General features: G+C 43.8%; 1 protein-coding gene across 1 annotated transcript in view; it reads right to left on the reverse strand.

The window, feature by feature from the left end:
- Nucleotides 1-22,346, reverse strand: part of TCF20 (transcription factor 20) — a gene marked incomplete at both ends in the record, with an annotated part of 100,769 nt that overhangs the window by 24,850 nt on the left and 53,573 nt on the right. The window contains one exon of the mRNA XM_079549449.1: nt 8,066-13,693. Coding sequence (XP_079405575.1) covers nt 8,066-13,693 — 5,628 coding nt within the window. The remainder of the gene's footprint in view (nt 1-8,065; nt 13,694-22,346) is intronic.

Here is a 22,346-nt window from a genome sequence, read left to right on the forward strand (position 1 = left end):
CACCTGTTTTTTAGGTAGCAATCTCCTAACGATGGCAGAGGGACACAGCTCAACTGACTACCGCCTGGAATCAGTCCTAAGTTCATGAAGTTAAAACAAACAGCAGCAGCACTGTAAGTCTCCTCCCCAGCTTTTGGGAAGCACGCAATCTTTTTGCTAGCACAGCTTAAAAAGATTCAAGCTAAAACGACACAAATCGATTGTATTCTCTCGCTATGGAGAATTTAGCGTGAGTTTGGCATCTCTACAGTAACACAAGTGACAATCACACAAAAAAGACTGTGCGAGTTTGTGGATAGCCAGACAAAAGCTCTGAAGTTTGGTAAGAAAACTCCAGCACAGAAATTTACATAGACATTTGGAAGCACTTCTAAAAACTACACTTAAGTAATCCATATTTCTAAGTGAAAACTATGCAGATTTTGAGAATCCCTGATGCACAATAGAAAGGCCACAACCGTGGAATGAGCAGTTGTACTCTACATTCAAAAGTTTCCAGTGCTCCTGCCTACAGCTAACATAAGGGTTTAAATATCCTATTCTTCCACAATGCTTCACTGTCAGTACATCTATTTCCTGCTCTGACTACTCCACATGCTAGGCAATTAAGATACAAAACCACATGTGAGCACACACACACACAGCATCCATACTCCAGGATAAACTAACGGCAGAAGAGTCTGCCAAACATGCACAAAAATTACTTCCCTATACTCAACCCTTTATCTTCTCTCTGTCATATGAAATACTGATAACAGAGAGGTCTTTCCTCTCTTCCCAATATGATCCTTCATGTGCGAGAGCTCAACTAAACTGCATTTCCTGGCACCTACAATCCACAATCACCTATTTGCTGCAATCATTTTACCCAATTACTACTCGTGATAAAGGAAAGCAAGTTTTACCCCTCCAAATGTAATTAATGATTTTCAGTCACCCCAAATATTGAAATACACGCATCAGAAGTGCAGATGTAGATTCTGTCTGCTCATGTCTTCGGCAGCTAAGGACTGTGATACCAACACAGAGCTGCCGTGAGCTCCACAGCACTGTTCATTCACACCCACAGGTCGCTACCAGAGGTAGGCAGTGAACTGAGATACAACAGGGGCTCTACCAGGCTCTCATCTCTGTGGATGCACACTCACGCACAACAGGAGTCATGACAGCACAGTCAGTTTCAGTAGCACAGCAGATGGCAATGCTTTTCTGAGAAAACTGAAACAGAAATTTGCTATTCAGCCTGTCTTTCAGAATTTCTTCTCCACCAGAAATTTCATGCTTCCTTGTTTTTATAATACTGCAGAAGAATATCAAGGATGCAGCCATATACTGAGAAATTAAATATCAGATTAATCATACTAAGAACTGTCTTCAATAAAGAGCAAAACTGTTTTCAGTTCAGGTAGGGCTGCCACCTGCCAGCTCAGGCTGCCCAGGGCCCCATCTAATCTGGCCCCAGCACTTCCAGGGATGATGCAACCAAAGCTTCTCTGGGAATCTGTCAATGAGAACCAAGAACGCAAGAACACTAAGGTAATGGGAGATTGGACCTTGAGATTCCATGGCAATTGTCTCGTGTGGTCACAGCACGCTAAAAGCTGCTGACAGTAACAGGCAATGTTCTCCATCCTCCCCTTTTTCAACCACTGCTTACAGGTAGTTTTTAAATTTGTTACTGGTTTCCCCTCTTTTCACCTCCACATTAGGAAATTCACCAGCTCCAGTGCCACTTCTTCCTACTCTAGAAGCTTTTTCCTTATTATTACAAGTCTAGATATAAGAAACACAGGCTTTCCTTCCCATGTTTGCCAGGCACGCAGCCTTTGAAGCACATTATTACTTCAGCTGAACCCTGACCTGATGTAGAACCTCACTCGATGGGTTTTTTGATAGAATTTCAGCAAAGAAAAATTACGAAAAAGAAAAATGTGCACAACCTGACTTTTTTTGTTATCTAGAAAGGATAATGAATAAGAGGACAACAATTAATCTTCCAACAACCCAAAAATGTAAAACCATAGGACTACAACACTTCTGAGTAGTGGAGTCCATTTTGTGTAACTACCAATGGAAAAGCCCTGATCAGTCAGATGGAGCCCACAGTTCAGAGAATAAGTCGATGGAAATGGCTGATGTGGCAGAACGGACTCCCCTGTCTTGGCTGGTCTTCTGATCAATTAGGAGGCTAAAGATCAACCCACTGCACCAATGTGTAAACTGACCAGTCTGCTATAAGGGAGACAACAGGAACAAGCAGCTTTCAAAGACGAAGCAGCAGGATCCTCCTCCTGGCAGCAGCTCCCTCCTAGCCTGGCTTACGGACAACAAAGCACACCTGCGCCCAGTAAGACATCCAAAATAAAACTGACACCTTCAGACCATTGGCACTATGCTATTTAGGTTTCTGGGACTAGAAACTGTTTTGCCAGTGGTAGCTAACCTTGCAGTTTTCTTGGTTTGTACTCAATTGCTAGCTGAGGCATCTCAGTCACCATGAGTTAAGAACCTTTCAAAAGCAATTACTTGGGGCACACAGCAACATTTTTGTCAGGCTTTGGTTTCTCAGATCCAACAATACAGACAGCTTATAGTGATCCCTCTAAGGACCTTTCTTTATCCCACTTATAGCTAGGATCCCAGAAGGCAGACGCACACAAATGCAAATAGTTCTGTGAATGCAACAGAGTAAACATCATATGTATGCAACCCTTATTTCCTTTATGGCACAGGTTTCCCCAGACAGGTACTTTGGCAGATTAGCTAGCAGGAGTTTGAAGTGATCCAGAACAACTTTTCTGTGCAAATCCAACGTTCTCCAGGAGATCTAGGAAGCATATATTAAACCCATCTCTAGTCCAACAAGCCAAAGGTACACTGAACACAGTGTACGCTGAAGCAAGAAGTTTCCAAGGATTTCTTCCTATCTATGAGGATTAAGAGTCGTCAAGATGAAAACAAAGTAGAAATCAGTGAAAAAGGCATTACATTCTTCAGACTTCATTCAAGAGATCTTTAAAAGGGGGATAAACAAATTTGCATTTCAAGGAGCACCGTCATCAGAACCAAAGAGCTAAGATTTACGTTCATCAAGGTCAATTCTGACAATGATAGGGAAAAAGAACAAGCAGAAATAATTCCTGTGCTAGGCCACAGCCTCTGCCTTGGAAGAAAGCATTCAAGCACCAGCATGCCACCTCCTAATGAACAGCCTTTTAGAAAAAAAAAACAAAACCAAACAACAGTAGAACTGTCTATCTCCCTAGAGTCTATAACTGTGACATAAAGGTTCTTTGGATTGTTCCTCTCTCTACCTGCAGCTTCTTAAATTTAATTCTGAGAATGAAGACCATCCATTCTTACAAACATTAAGTCTGCTGAGGGCCAACACAGCTTCCTAATTTTGCCAGCTTCAAAGTAACCAAAGACTCCAGTTTCTCATGAGCAGGAAAACAAAGAGAAGATGAACAAGGAAATAAAGTGTTTTCTTAAAGGTATTTACAGCAAAGTGCATGACACTGTTAGATTTCCAAATCCATAAATGCAAAGTAGTAGTCTGGCATAACTGTAAGAAGAGATGTAAAAACAAACTGAAACATAGGAAGAATAGAGATATACTGTATCTTACCAAGTAAGGCTAGGAATCCTTAAATGTTCTCTGCTACAGAAAGACTAGCCTCAAGGTTCTCCATAGCATAAGGCAAAAATATTATCCTCCAATGATTGACTTCAACCATGGTGTCCGATCACCTTCAATATTTGAAAGCAAATACTCTATAGGAGATAGGTCCATCCAGCCCTACAGACACAGCAATTCCTCAGTTCAAGATCTCTTTAGCTCTCAAACAAAAAACACCTAATAGAAGAACGTCAGTTAGCACCCCTACTATGGTCTAACAATGAGCATTAAGAAAGAACAAGATTGCTTGGCAGGTGGGTCCATCTGCAGAGACATCTAATTTAAAACTCGGAATAAGGAAGATTAAGACATTCCGCTTCTGAAGCGCTCCCACTCACCTAACGAGTTCTCTGTGATCTCAGAAACAATAACCCCACTGGTGTACACACACAAGTGCTTTTTTTTTTTTTTTGGGCTTTGAGGAATATTGCTTAGTAAACCATCTAGATAATGCTTTCAACATCATTTTTAGTCTAGGGTGAAATCAAGCTTTAAGGAAAGCTCAAAGATCAAGAAAGCCATTTCAGTTTGATGAAAGCTTTTTTTTTAAAACAAAAAAAAAGAAAATACTTTCTCATTTTAAATTCTCCCAGAGCATCTGGTACAACTAGATCTTCAAGAAAACCTCACATACATTTAAACTTTCTTTGAGATAGACTACGGGGCTGCTCTCCAAAAGCAGCCATCAGCCACAGATATTTATTCATAAAAGGAACAGAAGAAAATTTAACACAGCAAGAGAAACACTTCAAATTCTTCGCTGACTCTGGAAGGCAAAGAAGAATCAAAGATGTCTGAAAAAAAATCTGTAATAACCTTCCACAAAAGCAAGGTGAGTTGGTGTGAGAAGAACAAACACAGGATGAGTTACTTAGATCACTATCACAGTTTATGGCCTTGGACAAGAAAGCACTACACATACACGAGGTGCTCATTCCGGGCTCTCATAATCCCTTCTTATGTCATAAGACCATGTCTTTTCTCTTCCTAGACCAAATTACCATGTGCTCTTGCCCCCATTTACCTCCTCTTTCCTGCCAGCAAATACCTGTGTGGTTTGCATATCTGCTTTTTCAGGACACACACACCGATGAACTGCAAGTCAGCTGAAAGAAAAGGAAAATGCACTTGCAAAGCAAAGAGGATGTATGGAAAGAGCATATGCAACAAGCATAGGAAATCACTAGTCAGAGCCAGAAGGCAGTCCTCAGGGAGCAGGGCAGAGTTTAGTTCAACACAGCCTTTCTACTGCCTGAGGAAGGCTTGTGGCAGGTACAGCTCTGATATCCTGACTGCCAACTCTGCGCTGTGCGTAACCCTCTCCAAAGTGAGAGGGAGAAGGACACAGCTTCCAGAGAACACAGCACTACAATTTGCTACAGCACAATATACAGGTTAATGAAAAAATGCAGACAGGAACTTAAATAACAACAACAAAAAAAAAAACCACAAAGAAAAAAAAGACCCAAAGCCATTCCATTGTTTGTAATAGAAGAGAAGGAGAAAGATGGATTACTTTTACCAATGAAATGAAGAACTGCCAAGCATTCAGTTATGACATTTGTTACTGTGTTTGCATAAGAGAGAACGTAATATGCTTCACACAAATAGCCTGTAACTTTAAAGGTTCATGGCCCCTGCCAGAACAGTTGTGAGCACTGAAAAGATACATACTGCATCATAAGCAAAGAGTAAGCACTGTTTGCTACATCCTCAAATAGGAAGAACTAGAATTTTGAGAAGGTTCTTGCTGCTCAGATTTATCAAGCCAGAACAAGATGGCAGACGATGGATTAAGGATGATGTAGATTCAGAAGCAGTATCTGAAGCTAGAGACTCAGACCTCACCATGAATCTAACAGCTATCTTTAAGCTCCTGACAAAAAAAAAAAAAAAACAGATCTGGAGCAAAAAGGAGGTTTTGTAAGACTGGAATACAGCAAGTGGATTGCCAGAAGTTACCCAAAGATACAGCACTCTGGGGCTGGGGCGGGGGGAAGCACAGGCAAAACCTCAGCAACCCACACAAAAAGTTGCAAGTAACGAACAACCACCTCCACAAAGCCAGTGGAGAGAAAAGAGGCAATCAAAAGAGGACACAGACAGGAAACAAGGTAGAACAACTATTAAAGAGCAGCACAGCTGACAGATACAGCTGACAGAGAAAGGAGAATGAAGAACTGGATTTGAACTTCAGCTAGGAAGCGATCACAGTAAACAATGATCACAATTTTAGCAGAGCACAATGGAAGCCAAAGTGGAGGAGGACAAGCACACCTGACAATGCACCCAAAGCATTTTGAGATGAAAAAAGGGAAAGAAAATGAAGAGGTAGTTGCAAAAGCAAGAGAGGCCACAGGCATTTTGCACACTTCTTTGAGAAATGTGAAACACTTGTGTCTACAGGTCACTGCAACTGAAAAAATCCTCACAGCTGAGTGAGTGATTAAAAGAAAAAGGTAAAAGAGAAAGGCCAGCAAGTTCAAGGGAGATAAGGGGATATTACTGTATAATGCCACAAAGTGGAGTGAAAGGGTTAAGGAGTGCAAAATTCCACTTGTGACAAGGAGAGGTGATCCTAACAGTTGAAGAAAGTGACAAAGAGTAGGCCAATGCATGCTCAGAAAATCATCCCATACACAGAAGGAACAACATGCAACAACCATGTCAACAATGTTTCTACAATGGGATGCTATTTGCCAAGTCTGATTAGATCTATTGGTACAGCCATGATGTTTTGTCGGCCACAAACCCTTTGTAAGTACAGAAACACAAAAAGTATCACTGAAGAACAACTCCTCAAGCAGTTCAAGAATTTGAGAAAGCATCTGCCATTGGGAAAACAAGAATCATAAATGGGAGGACATGCCCTGAGAACAGGAAAAAGGGAAAAATATGTTAGAGAGATCCAAACTGAATATACTGGTAAACTGCAAGACACGTGAAAGGACAGTTACATTACAAGCAGAATCCAAATGACGTTGGAGATCCCAAAAGAAACCTTGCAATTATCAGAGATAAGAAATTCAGCACACAAACACTACTTGGTGAAAAGCAAATGAAATTAACTGACTCTATTTAATGAGAAGCTAGAAACAGGAATGCAGGCCAAATCAAGTTAGGGCAAAGAAGCATGTAATTACTGTCAAAGAACAGAGAGCGAAAAGGCAGAAAAAGCCAGGAATCAAACTGGTAGAGGAGAGCTCAGGAGGTGGCAATGAGCTGCACATAAGAATGCAGAGAGAAGATAAAAAAAACCCAAAAAACTAGATCCCAACATTGTTTAGGAGAGAAAAAAAAAAGAGAATCTGAAGGCAGCGGGAAAAAGCAGTCCAGCACCTTGTGCACGGTCTGGCCCAAGACAGAAGGCATGAAGCAAGAGGGTAAGCATAAATAATGTGGCACACTGATAATGGTAAGGGAAGTCAAATTACACATGGTTCTAAAGTGTCAGCTTCAGTCTCAGATAATCAATTATGGGTGCCTCCATCCACAACCAGGTGACAGTGAATAAAGCTCTCTCTGTCCCTGCTTTGACTTTACATTTCTCCTCATTCATTGTGTACTTGCACTTTGGAGAATGCCAGTTACCAGTATGACTGTGCTATAATTCGTACAGAACTCATCAGCAGTCAAGCCACCCAAGTTCTACTCAATTTACAAACTTCTGTGTCATTCCACTTTATCAACCTTAATATGCAGGGACCAGGTAATACGCATTACAGTCAAAGAATAAATCATTTGGGTTCAAAGGGACCTCTGCAGATGTGTGATGTAAACTGCCTAATGCAGGGCCAATTCTGAAGCTACCTTCAATTTCACAGGTACAGTGAGTTGCTTTAGGATCTTGGGGTTGCATAAATGTGACTGGACAGCTAGTCCACAACTTCTGTTGCTCCCTCCTCCCTCCCCACCCCCCCCCCCCCCCCCCCACCCCCCAATCCCATATTTGACTGTTCTCACTGTGAATATTTTTTTGCTCAATATTGAATTGGAATTTCCCTTGCTGCAACTTGTGTCAGCTTTGATTTGTCCTTCCACTGCACAACTCCAAGAGCAGTTCTGGAGAGCATTAGTATCTAATAGCACAGATAAAGAAAAAAAGATCGCTGTAGTCACGAAAAAACTTTTGGACAACTGGAACTTTTAGTAGGCAACATGAATCTAGGCTTTTGAGGCTCATAAATTCTGACTGACCAGGTAGGTGTGGCAGAAATCTAAAGAAAGCTGTCTGAAGGGCATCACTAGAGATTTATTTACAAATGAAAGATGATCATTTAAGATATGAGAGAAGAACAACAAAAACATTTCAAATGGTATGCTTAATGCAAACAAGCAAAAAAAAAAAAAAAAAAAAAAAAAGCCACAGTAAATTTCAGTACTCACCATCTCTCTTGCAATCTCCACAGCTTCCTGCAGCCCATAGAGCCTGCCACAGACCAGGTAGATCCCATTGGCCCAGAGAATACAACCCTCGTGGACCCAAAATTCATTGCTGTCAAGAGGTAGTTCAGGAATTTGTAACTCCAGCTCAGTGCCACCTTCTGAAGTGGGCATAGAGGGCTTTGAGTCCAAAGGAGTCTTTTCACCACCACTGCCACCTTCAGTGGTTGCTTTTTTACAAGAAGCTCCCCTTGAAAGTGACCGAGAGGCTCCACTACAGTCCTCAGAGCGGTGCCGCCTCTTAAAGCGGGGATGAGCAGCTAGGCTTCTTTGTTCCTTCTGTTGTTGCTGTTCCTCCTCCTCCTCTGTATCTGTCTTGGAACCATTAGAAGCACTTTTGTGCCGTACCTTGACCTTGCTCTGCATTTCTGTGGCCCTCTTTGGAGGTGGGTTCTTGGGCAAGGTGGCTGCGTAATCCTGGGGGTAGAAAGGACCAAAGAGGTCACCCATGTTACGATAGCTGGCCCACTTGCCACACAGGCAGCAAACCAGATGCCCCAAGACAGAAGACTCTGTTACTACAGGGCCCTGCAGCATGAAAGTTGAGGTGGGCAGCACTTTGCTCTCCGCGTTGCTAGGAGGGGGTGTTGAAGACCTCTGTCCTTTCCGACCCCTCACCAATTTGTTCTGCTCCTCTTCCTCCGCATTAATGATTGTGCACACAGCTCCTAGTTCACACTTGTTTACCACGTGAATGTAAGGGAAAAAGGATTTATTCTTGGAGTCAGTTTTATCCACAGCCTGGGTAGCATATTTAAGCTTGATCTCCGGCTCTTGAGGCTCCACAATCGGAGCGGCCCGTCTAGGCTTCCGCTTCCGTGGCTGTGCTGCAGGTTTTCGCCTCTCCCTCCTTTGCCTCTTAGGTTTTGGCTCACCCCCAGCGACCCCCTCTGAAGACTGAGAAGGTACAGGTGGAGGTGGTGGGGGTGGTGGCAGTTGCTGCTGCTGTTGTTGCTTCTTTTGCTTGTTCACGCTCCCAATTGGTCTTCCCTTTTTCTTTCCAGAAGGAAAATATCCTTTCGGAGGGAAGCCATCCGGCTTGGGTGAAATGTTTGTCACATCTCCATCTTTCTCCTCAGGCTTTGGGTTTGGTTCAGAAGTAAACACACTGGAGGGAGAAATTGTTTTTGAGTCTGGAAAGGTCAGAGTTCCAGGTCCGCTTACGGATCCATCAGACCTTCCCTGACCACCTGACTTCTGAGGAGGTGGTGCTGCACTGGTTCCCGTCCCTTCTTTACTAACATTGGCAGTTTCAGGGGTGTCTTTTTTGGTTTTATCATCCTCGTTGCCTTGCCACTCTTCTGAGGATCGTGCAAGAGTTATTTCACCAGCTGTGTCCTGGCTTGCTGACCCCGCTTGATCTGACAACATCTCTCCTTTTCTCTTCTCAGCCTCCAGCCCATGTGCAGACACACTTCCTCCCTCAGGTCCACTCTTAAGGGACAGGATGTCATCAAGAGTGACAGTATCTGCACCAGTTTCAGCACTGTTGGTGGAAACACTTCTCCGAATATTGGGAGATGTAATTTTTTGAACAATTGCTTCCAGTTTTAATCCTCGCCCCTTTCTTGGGGGCAATATTTTGGTCTTAGCCGGGCTTGTGAGGGAAACAGCAGGACAATTCCTACCATCAGGACTTGGCAGGTCCTTGAAGGGATCTCCCTTTGCAACTGGTTTGCCAACATCTTGGCTTTGAGATGAATGGGCATAAGAGTTGTACGCTTTATCAGCTCCTTCTTTTGCTGATGTCATCATTCGCCCTTTATCTTCACTGCCACTGTTCTTCATATCCTGTGGCTGTCTTTTGGTAGGGATAGGAGAGATGAAAGAACGGACTCTCCTCCTCATAATTAAGGGATTTTGAGGAGACTGGTCTTCATGGCCAGGGAGCCTGAGCATGGCATTGCTAGGCTTGGGCAAATCCGCAGATTCCTCTCGTCTGTGCCCATCGCTTTCTTGGGGGCAAAATCTTTTTTGGCTGGCTGCTCCCAGAGCGCCGCTGCCTTTGGCAGGTGTAGTCTGCCGAGAGAGGTCCCAACCAGATTCATGCGGCTGCAGCTTCTGGTTACTGTGTTTTAGGTCAGTGCACTTGCCCTGTGCACTGTCGCTTCCCATAATGCAGCGCCCAGGATCCTGGCTTCCAGTATCATGGTAAGAGCTACCCTGAAGGTACATCATTCCATCCTTGTCATTTTTCAAGGGACTCCTTACTCTGTCCAAAAACTGCTGTTGTCTTGGGCTCTTCCTGGCTCCTTCCTGTCTGTGCTGAGCCGCAGCAATCACACCCTGAGCAGCGCTGCTTGCCCAATCTTTGTATTCCTCTTGCTGTTGCTGGTATAGCTGTCTCTTGTAATGATACTGGGAATTTAAACTCTGGTTGGGGTCACCAAAAGGATGAGGCCTAGCATTTGCATGATATGCTGCAGCCAAAGATGAGCCTTCTGAGTTCTGAGGGTAGCCAGAATGCAAGGAACCCCTGTTAACTCTTTCAGATAGCGTCATATGTGGGTTCATGTGATGCAGATCTGCTCCTGGGCCTCTGCTTCTGCCCGGTGACATTTTCAGCTTATCAGCAAGATCCTGAAATTGAGAAGGTGATTTACCCCTGCTGCTTCCAGTTCTGCCAGGTGCTCGTCTCAGCTGTGTTGATCTGCTCTCCTGCTGGGGAATGTAGTCTGGAGCAGAATCGGAGACTGCAGCTCCAGGGCTAGCATTGCCTCGGAAAGACTCATGCTTGATGCCAGCAGAATGACAATGGTCTCCTGTCTTTTTATTATTAAGACTAACTGAGCTCTTTGACTGTTCAAACTCTTCTTCTTTTATTTGCCCACTGTGAGCTTTCATCTTTGTTTCCATGGATACTAAGCCACCTGGGAGTATTACTGACTGGCTTAAGCCAGGGGCAAGACGTTCACTCCTTCCACTTCTGCCCTCGGGACCCATGTGCCCCATTGGGTGAGGACCAGGATCTCTGACAAGCTGCCTTAATGGAGATATGTCACAGATCACTGATCTCCTCTCCGAGAGTGCTCCCCCTTCATGAGAAGAAGACTGAGACTCTATCTCAAACTTTCTAGCAATAGGGTAATCAGCTAAATTTATCTGCTTCATGTCAGGGGCTGCGCTGCTAGACTTCCTATCCCAGGGACCCCAGTGAGGACCTTCCAGGAGAGACCCCATACTTTTGTTTAAGAGGCCTCTATTCGTCAATTCATTGGCTTGACTAATTAAGATATTGGGCCTCATGGCTCCCTCCAAACTCCCAGCCATCCCAGAATGTTCCTGTGCATTCCTAGAATACCTTCTGTCTGGATGATGGTGGTAACCCTGTAAGACCTCCTGTAGAAGGCTAGGAAACTTCTCATTCCTGCCTTTGCGCTCACTGTGTCCTGGAAAATCCCCTTTTTCTTGACCAGAAGGATACTGTGGAAAGCCACCAATATTTCTCTGTATGCCAGCTGCTATATTATCTTTGTAACTGTATCTTAAACTGCCAGGAGATTTGGAAGGTTCTGTTCTCACAGGAAAATTTGACCCAACAACTGCATGGCTGGGCTGGCTGTTCCCCTCTCCGTTATGGTTAGTGTTATCTCCACTTTTGCTCCCCTTAGTACCTCCTTGAGCTTCTGGCTGTGGCCCTGCATGTCCAGCTTCCTTCACTCCACTAGCACTAACTGGTGTCTGAGTGGCTGTGGAAACATCATCTTGTGCAGGCTTCTCTTGTCCACCTGACTTTTCTACTCTACCTGCCATAGCCTCCCGGGAGACAATCACTCCAACTGCCTTTTCATTCACTTTTGGGGCATTTTCTACTGCCACTACAGCTTCCTTCCCATCAGGGGAGGCGACATCTTCCCTAGCTGCAGGGCTGGTGGTGAGTTTTGAGGGCTCACTCTGAGAGCCTTGTGCTGGTGAGGAGTTGGATCTTTCTAAGTTACCCCCCTTGTAGGTAGTGTCTGAGCTTGTGCTCTGGCCACTCAGCTGTCTCACCCTTTCCCCATGATCCTCTGAACTACTGGAACAGCCACCATCGAGGGACTCTGCCAGGGGGGACTTGAGCTGCTCCTCTGCCTGGGAAGAGCCTTCTGAGTTTGTGCAGCTGTCAGCCTTCTTTGAAGAGGATGACCTTTTGGAACTTTTTTTCTGAGGTGCCAAGGCATCTGAAAGCAACATGTGCTGGACTGTGTTGGGCAGATTGGCCACTTGAGAACTTAGGGCACTTAGGCTACTCAGCCCTGGATCTGTGAGCCTTTTTTCCTGCAGTCCTTCCAACCCAAACCCCTTGAATCCCCCTGCATGAGCATTGGGACTTGGCATCATAGATGGTGTAGGACTAAGCTGAGGCATCATCTGCAGGATTCGGTTTCTAGAACCCATGGACATGTTGCCTTGCCCACACTGGAGATTTTCTCCACCTGGCATGAGAGGAGAAGGGGTGGAGCTGCAGCTTGGAGACTGAACCACAGATGCAGCAGGAGATGGATTAGAGATTGGACTGAAGTTTTGGTGAAACTGCATCGGTGACCTTACAGGAACTTCAGTCTGGCTGTACTGTCCCACTTGACTTTGAAGAGAGAGCTTGGAGGCAGCATTTGAATACTGCATTACATGCTGAGATGGGTGCTGCTGCTGCTGCCCCTGCTGCCCACTTTGGGGCAGCTTAGACTGCTCAAAGCTTTTCATCGGTTGAGTCTGAAAGCTGTAGTTTGACTGGGACCCATATGCCTGTGCATTGGAACCCACGGCATGGCCTTCATACTGTGACCCAGAATTCACGCTGTAGCTTCCATCATAATTCTGTCCTGACTGGCCAAAACGCTGTGGGGAGGGGAAAGAGGAGGACGAGGACGACGAAGGTGGCTGATAGTGTTGGCTGTACTGACCCACTCGTAACTGGTACCCAGAAGCAGAGGAAGGCAGGGTGGATGGACGCTGCATTGGCTGCAAGTGCGAGGTGCTAGAAGCAGACTGGCTGGAAGCCTGGGGTAAAGGCTGATGAGACTGATAGATCTGCTGTCTCAGCTGTTGTACCTGCTGCTGCTGGCTAGAAGCCTGCTGCTGATACTGAGCACTCCCTGGAGAGAAAGGACCAGTATAATCCTGCTGATAGTGGGATACGCCCCCAAGGGTCGAATGCTGCGTTTGAAATTGGCCCACGTGTCCCTCACTCCCATACTGACTCCCAAAGCTACTCCCTTGAGGGGGCCCATAGCTCTGTACCGGTCCAGAAGGCCTGCGCTGAGGCGGCTGCTGCCCTCCTGACGCCACTGGATCTTTGTTGGTAGCCATATAGTAAAACTCTCCTGCTTCTTTTCTGAAACCTTGGTAGCTCTGATGGCCAGAGCTCTCACCAGGCATCGCTGTAGAGGCTCCTGCTGCTCCGCGACGTCCACTGCCAGTACCTCCTCCGAAGCTCTGGAACATCTGGGCCTGCTGGCGCGGGCTGAACTCCTCCAGTCGGGACGATCCGTGCACTTCCTGCGGGTAGCTCTGCTGGTTTCCGTGGTAACTACTTTGCTCCCGAAAGGACTGCATGCTGTTCAGCAGCAGAGCAACAGCTCGAAAGCCCTCCTAAAGCGGGGACAAGAAGAAAGAAAGAGGTATAGCATCTGCATGTCCCATTCACATAAATAGCACTGCTCAATTCCACTGTTTTAACGGCAATTAAAATCGAGTACGTCTCCTACACTAATTTCTATCTCCCTGCTTGCACCTTCCAGTCATTCTAGGTAGCAAAAGGAGTCATTGCTTTCCAAGAAAAAACAAGTCTGTAGCCTACTACCAGCTGGAACATATTTTCAGCCTTAGTGTGTTCTGCAGTCAGTCACTGACTGGGTCTATTTATGTGGAAAACAAGCTTCCAGGAGCATCTTGTTAAGCAGAGGAGAGCGATCCTATTCCTTCAGCTATTTTGCTACCACAAGATTTAAAAAAAGATTTAACTGTATGAACCGCACAACAGACTCAAACCACGTTTGGATCTACACTGTAGGAACAATGTCCAAAAGACCACCTTTCACTGAGAATACAACTAGAACACAGCCAACATACAACCAAACAAAGCTCCAACAAGATACTCCAGTGAAAAGGCAAATATGAATCTGTGACAAATCAGGCACCAGAATGCTTAAAGACATCTGCTTCATACTGCATTGCTAACTGCTCCAATGACACCTGAAAGGCAAAAACCAATACAAGAAGGTAACAAACGGTACTTTCCCCCCCAACACCTGCTTTGTTCAGCAACATGAAAAGTCAGAACCAGTCCACTCTTTTGAACAAAAGGGCCTACACTTCATCCTCTAGACTTTTACATTACCTTGGCTGAAACTTAATTGAAAGTACTTGTAAAAAAGCCAGAACATATTTTTTGGAATACTATGTGTTGCTACCCACATCTACATAATCAACTCCAAAGCAAATGAACTTCAGTAAGGGCCTCCTTCATGTTTCCATTTGCTATCCAGCATGAGGAATCATGATTCATCCTCAAGGACTGGACAGCAGCTGCAATATTGTATGGGGATCCTGAGTAGGACCTCAAAAGCTTAAGGCACCACTACAGTCATTAAGAAAGTAAAGTAATAACAATGTGTATACACTGTTTGCTGAATGTTGGTTTGTTTTGTTGGTTTTTTTTGTGTTTTTGTTCTATTAATTTTGCAAGAAAAAAAAAAACTACAATTAAAAACCACAGAAAGATGAAAAAAGCACGTTGTTTCTTTGCTGCAGCTTTCCCTCCCAGCAAACAAACTGGTCAAAACCATGTGATGAGATTGCTTTCTTCAAATGTTAAGTCAAGATTCACGCTCTTCCAAGAAACAGAACTCTTAACTCCTCAAATGTGAGACTTCCTGGAACATTTGCCTTCGTTACATCTTGTCATACTGTCAGGTTGTGTACTTGTCACAATCAATTGAACCCACTCAGAATTCAAGCCTTTAAGTTTCAGTCAAGTACAAGATCACCAAAGAGTCCCAAGAAAAGAGACATACAAAGAAGACGACGTAGACTATGTGTGACATCACACACTTTTTCCACCTGCCTCTCATCCTTCTGAGTCCTCCAGAGAGACAGCCTGGTTTTATTTGGGTTACTATTCTTCTCTACAATCCCTTTAAATTAATTCAGGAAGGCAGAAGACCCGCTAACCCACAGAAGTGAGAAAGTTTCTTGTTCTTAGTTGGTTTTTGTTTTGATCTTGCAGTTTATCTTGAGAAATAAAATTTTTTGGTCAGATTAACTTAGTCCATGCCCTAAGTAAATAAGTAAATGCTCTTTTTTTAGGTCTCCTTCAGCACAATATATCATTTTGATATCTCACAAGCAGCCTGAATAACACACCAAGCCTCATAACCAGGATAATAGCCAAGGGGAAAAAAAAAAAAAGCATTTCATTAATAATAGGAATTAAAATAGGCAGCCTTACTCCATTACATCATCGATAACTTAACACCTATAGCACACTCCCTGCCATTAATTTACTAAAAATACAGGACTATTACAATTATTATTGTAATAATGTTTCTTTAAGGTAACAGCACTATTAAGTGCACAGATCTAAGTGCTGGATTCTCAGCAAAACCACCAAGGAGAATTTCCACAGGCAAGCTCTGTTAGTAGAACAAATCCAGACAGATGAGGAAGCCTCCAAAGCCCACGTGAATCCACAGGAAAAGAAGAAAAAAAAAAAAAAAAAAAAAAAAAAAAAAAAAAGAGATAAATATTTGATTAAAATTTTACCAGAAGGACTTAAAGCAACCAGTTTAGAATCATGAAGTTTGGAAAAGCCCACTACAATCATCCGGTCCAACCATCAACCCATCCCCACCATGCCCACTGACCACGTCCCTCAGAGCCACATCCACACGCTTCTGGAACACCTCCAGGGATGGTAACTCTACCACCTCCCTGGGCAGCCTGTGCCACTGCTGCACCACTCTTGCTAAGAAGTTCTTCCTGAAATCCAACCTGAACGTCCCTTGGCACAACCTAAGGCCACCACCTTTCATCCTATCACTGTTACCTGGGAGCAGCCACCAACTCCCATCTCACCACAACCTCCTTTCAGATCACTGTAGAGAGCAATCAGGTCTAACCCGACACTCCTCCAGACTGAACAAACCCAGTGCCCTCTGCCGCTCCCCACAAGACTTGTGCTACAGACCTTTTGCAGCTTCACCTTCCTTTCCTAGACACGCTCCAGGGCTTTCATGCCCTTCCTTCGTGAGAAAACCAAAACTGAAGGCAGTGCTTGAGGTGTGGCCTCCACCAGTACGTTATCTCTTGAATGCAGGAACTCAAAAGAGTGGCACACCAGTTGCTGAGCAAAGACTATAAGAGACATAAAATGGTCCTGAATTGTGGCAGACTGCTGTAATTCTCTCCTCGGCACAAGGGGCAAAGTCTCATCTACAAAGAAGTGCTCCACTAATGGCCACAAATTACATATGTTTCCAGTATTTACCAACACAAAACAAAAACATCCAAGGCCACCTCCTGTCATTCATAGGCAAGGGAAGAGCTTGGCACGGCTTTCGCTACACCAGTGCCCCATCTACGGTGACCGAAAGGGCACCCAGCTCTGCCACTGCAGCTTTGTGATTCTTCTCAAGCATTCATGGCCTGTAGCTTTATATCAGAGTACATCCATTTAGAGATTGCAGATGACATTCACTAGACTGAATTGTTTCACTCTGCTTCAATGTTTTTCTTTCTTCCCAAATGCCCCAACATCTGTCTTCAACCTGGGTAGGAACAAGGAAGCGTGCTACAAGCTCTCATCCGTGACAAGAAACAGCCTCGGAATTGAGATCCCTGCCCATAACTCAGAGAGAAGCAGCAAGTCTTCTTAGCTGTTGCATGATTATTTGTGCAACATCTAAGCTTATCAGGTAGTTTTTCAACCTATGTTCTCCACATGAAATTATTTCTAAGTACACCTTAAGTACATCTACAATGCAGACTTTGTTTCTTGTTTAATTATCTGAAACACCTCTGCAGAACAACTTTGTTAACGTGGGAGTTCCCCAAAATACAGAGCTACTGTATTTGGATCCTGCTGTCAGCAGGATTACCAAATGGTAGCCAGCAGCATGTAAATCTCTTTAAACAGCTCCTGCATGTAAATGCAACTGTCCAACCACCGCTGATTAACAGGGTTCATCAGTCCTCCCACACAAAGATTACTGTGTGAAATGATTTTCTGCAACATACTGTGCTAGGTTTTTTAAATCCATATAAATCTCTGAACTTTTTTGTCCCAATTATCAAAGACAAATATAGATTTTCTCATGTAGTGCCAATGCCAGCGCAGTTGTGCAGCGCTACAGCCAGCCAGCTCAACACAAGTGAGCTGAATGGCAAAATACTGTGGGGATATGCTTAATCCTTACAATAAGCCAAAGAAAGAGCAAACCAAATCAGCACCACTTCGTTCTGTAGGAGGTGAAATCTTTCTGCTTTGTTAAATTTTCTTCAGATTTGAGTTGACTACCGCGACCCATCTGTGCAGAGAAGTCTCAAGGCAGCAGTCAAATGCAATGCATTTCTGGTGATCTGCCCAAGACCTCTCACTTCCTAGAACACTGATCAGCAAAGAAAATGTCATCACAGACAGGTGACAAATGTTGAGAAAGCATATTCCATTGTCCAAATATGTACACAAACAACTGCTGTTTCTTTAATTATTATTTTTTCCACATTGGCCATCCAGGCTTCTGATTAAAACACTTATTTACTAAATGCTCTGCAAGAGAGATGCATACACGTCTCCATAACCATTTCTAGTCCTCGCCTGCACAAAAGCCAACATTTTTCTTCTTCCTCTCTCCATCACAAACTCGCAGAGCACGCACAACTCCAAATCTCCATCATTCCAAAACTTCAGCGTAACTCCATAATTTGTCCCTAAAAAACCCTAAGATCAGAATTAAGTCTAAAATGAAGTTAAAAAATACATATATTTCCACAAAATGAGTATCACTTCCACAGTCAAGGCAAAGTTACCAAGCCTCACTTCTGCAGGTGGTCAGCTGCAACTTGCACACCTGAGCAGTGGCAGGGAACAAACTGATCTTGTTCGAGTCTGGGGGAGAATATCACCTCATATGCTGCTTTTAAGAAGAAAAAGCAGATTTAGTTTTTTGCCTTAGGTGTAATATGCAAGTAAACCAGAAGCTGGCACTGCAAGAGGTCACCATCTTGTCCAAGCAGTAACATTCACAGCACACCAGTAATGATCAAACTGAAATACACAGCAGGTTTACTCTGTACCTTTCTATGCAGCTGTTTCAGATCCTGTTCTAGCCAGACGTTACTTCCATGTACAAGGAATAAACCGAATGATCTGAGACACAAGAAACTCGTATATTGTCTCATTCAACTCCATTCTTCTAGAGAAAGCAGCAGTCACACCTGGCTCTCACCAAGACATAATTTATTCTATCAAATAAACTTTATCACATCACTCAAAGTTTAAACAGTGTACAATTAATTTTCATAGAGAGTGCCACAACATAGTGAAGCAGATACTTCATTTGCTCCAAGTCATCTCAGCAATTCTTAACAATGGAAGTTTAAACCATAACATTTAATTAATGAAAACAATTTTACATGTCTTAAACACACACATATGTAATTATTATATATGCTTAAGTTCCTACTACTAATGAATATATATCAATAACGTCTTACAAAGCAGTGCTAATACTGGCATAGAACTAAGAACTGAATTTTGTCCTTCCTACCCAATGAAAACCCCAAAGGGTTCCTCAACCAAGCTAAGATTTGGATAAATCAATTCCAACTCGTCTCCATCAGCTCACACAGACACTGTGCCTTCTTCACAAAAATGTCTGTACAGCTTTTCTTTTCTTTTTCATTTTTTTAAACAGAAAGTCAGTAGATGTGCTTTAAATCCAAACAACATAGAAAATGTTTCTCACAGGTTGAGTGAAGAACAGCTGAGCATGACAGAAGGAACACAGTGAGCTCTGTCAGTCTTAAGAGGGGAATGCTCTGGGGATTATTGAGCTAGGTAGGATATAGATTCAATTCTTATTTCATGCTTTTCCCAAGTGGCCACACACACAAAAATGTCATTGCATCTTCTAGTCTCATAGGGAAGGACACACACAGGAACCTGGAGTATTCAACTGCTATAATAAAGGACACTGTATAAACAAACAAACAACAGAAATTAGCTTTTTGCATGTGACTATTATTTAATCGTGGACTTTCTTTCTGAATTTTTTAACATCTGTATTTTGGTAGCACCAGTTTAAACATCTAAACAGATTTGTTTTGCATCTGCAAGTTTTCCTTACTCCCTCATCACGTGACCAAAAGCAAAATGCCATCTCCTGTTTAGCTCTGCACTTTGATGGAAGCGTACTGTTACATTTATATTCCTACACATGATGAAAGCAGCAGCTTGACAAGAACAAAACTTTGTTGTAAGGTGGTAGTTAAGTTGTGGTGCTGTGAAAACATGTATCTTGAGGAATGTAACTCAAGGTTTAACAGAATTTCATCTGGTTTTTGGTATCTAAATTTGCTATTACGTTACTGTAGGAATAGAAAGTGTTCTGAGCAGATTTGCTGGCAATATTGAACTAGGAGGAGCTGCTGATTCTGTTAAGGGAGGAGAGGCCTTGCAGAGAGATCTTAACAAATTAGAGAGCTAAGCAATCACCAAACAGATGACATTTAACAAGAGCAAGTGCCAGATTCTGCACCTGGTTATGCATACAGACTGGGGGATGAGGCTGGATAGCAGTCTCCAAGCTGAAAGCCATCTGGGGGTCTTGGTCAACAGCAAGTCGAACATGTGTCAGCAGTGAGTTCGGGCAACCAAGAAGACCAACTGTATCTCAGCGTGAGCATCAGGCTCAGCACTGCTGGTCAGGTGAGGGAACGAACTGTCCCACTCTACACTGTGCTGCAGCAGCCTCTCCACAAGTAGAGTGTGCAGTTTTGGGCACCACAGTGCAAAAAGGGCATAAAACTGTTAGGGAGTGCCCAAAGGAGGACTACGAAGATGGGGAACAGTCTGGAGGGCAAGAAAAGAGGTTGAGGGCCTGTGGTTTGCTCAGCGCAGAGCAGAGGAGAGGCCTGAGCTCTGCTCTGTGTGACAGCACAGGGCCCGAGGGAACGGCATGGAGCTGTGTCAGGGAAGGGGCAGGTGGGGATCAGGGACAGGGTCTGCACCAGAGAGTGGTGGGCATGGAACGGGCTGCCCCAAGCTGCCAGAGCTCAAGGAGCATCTGCATAATGCCCTCAGACATAGGGTTTGATTTTTGGGCAGTGCCACGTGGAGGCAGGAGTTGGACTCACTGGTCCTTATCCAACTCAGGATATGCTATGGTTACTGGTTTTCTGTTCCAACTGACAGTACAGATGCACTGTAAATAGCTTCTAAAAGTCCACCAAGCGACTGCAGAAAGTTATCCAGCTCATCTTTTACCAGCCACCAGTAACAGTAAGAACCTATTCAAGAGCGATTGTGTTTTATGCCGAACGTCACTACAACTTCAGCTAGTCATGTACGGTCAGCCCTCTCTGCACCAGATGAGGAGGGCCAGCGTCCCACTTGGCTGTCAGTCAGGACACAAGCTGCACCACAGAGCTGTTATGGGTGAGAAATGCTTCTGCAAGGGGAAAAAGCCCTTTCTGAACTAACAGATCCAATCCACTGAATCGTCACACAAACATCCGTACCAGCAAAACGGACACAGCAGGAACTGCTTAAGTGCCGTGGCTACTGAAGAGCACTTGAAATCAGAAGTTCATATTTAAAAGGCTCTTCATTTTTACACAACAGTCAAACAACCTCAGCCTCCGTTCAAAATGAAAATGATACTGAAGCCTCCATTTCTTTTTGCCAAGCTTCGTACCAGCTGATCACACAATCCTAATCCAAAGCACTTGCTGTCCCGAACGTTTGAGCAATTCATTATTTGCCTCGTATCGAAAATTCACCTCCATCCACGACTCCAACGTTTCCACAGAGGAACATCATACCAGCTTCTGCAATATAGCAAAATCAGAGCAACCATTTCAAGGACAGCTCTCGATCTGCTCTTCACTCCTCACACAGGAGAGAGAGGACATTTAGTAAAGGTATGACAACTCCCACCTCACCACCATCTTTCCGTTAATAAAATTGACAGAGAAAAGGAGGAGTCAATTATTAATTGCAAGAGGGAAGCAGAAAAGACTGAATAGTGTTGCCCAGCAGAACTTTTATCCATCCAAGCTCCCACTTTCATTGCAGAAGTGAGACCACTATCGCAAGCACTCAAAACAACAGCAGGTTAAAAAGTAAAATAAAATAATAAAAACCAGCAAAAAACCCCACTAGCACATTAACTTCTGTAAATTGTCCATACCAAATAGTAGCCTCTGCCTTTAAGGTCTTGAATGCATTATCTCTCCGAATTATGGCAAGTTGCTAAGATGGATGCTGAGGTCATACATTAAATATTAACACAGCAAGATACGTTGTCTTTTCTTTTCCCTCCTATTCAAAGCAGTCTACACAATCAAACCTTTTTATTCTGATTTACAATGCCTGCTGCAACGAGCCTGTAACTAAGACTCCTGGGAACTCTAAGGCAAATGAAGTAAATTAACACAAAATCTCTATCAGTTATGTGCAGGTTTATCACAATGCAGTTTACACACAGTATACAAGAATTGAATCCACAAACGAGGATAAATCCATTGTTGAGGATCACACAATCTAGTTACATTACATGCAAAAACATCAACATCAAGTAGAGATAACCTCAGACTACTAAAATCAGTCGCCATCCAATTGCATTAAGGCTGTACTCAAATTATTTCTTCCATGCTTTTTACCAATAATCTTTACTCCTTGAAGATAACACAAGAAATTTAGCTACGCATTGGAACTCTCAAGTTTCACTAGCCTATTAGTCTTCCTCCCAGATTAGTACTTTATCCTTCCCCTGAAACAAAAAGATTTAGGAGTCATTTGGCTGTGCAAGGTTTGCAAATCACAGAATCACAAGGTTGGAAACGACCTGTAAGATCATCTAGTCCAACCTTCCCATTCCCACTGCTACCACAAGCACTAAACCATATCTCACGGCTCCTCATCCAGACGCCTCTTGAACACTGCCAGGAACAGCGATTCCACCACCTCCCTGGGCAGCCATTCCAGTGCCTGACCACTCTCTGAGAGAAAGAGTTTTTCCTC

Source organism: Tetrao urogallus, assembly GCF_951394365.1.
Source record: "Tetrao urogallus genome assembly, chromosome: 1".
Lineage (NCBI taxonomy): Eukaryota > Metazoa > Chordata > Aves > Galliformes > Phasianidae > Tetrao > Tetrao urogallus.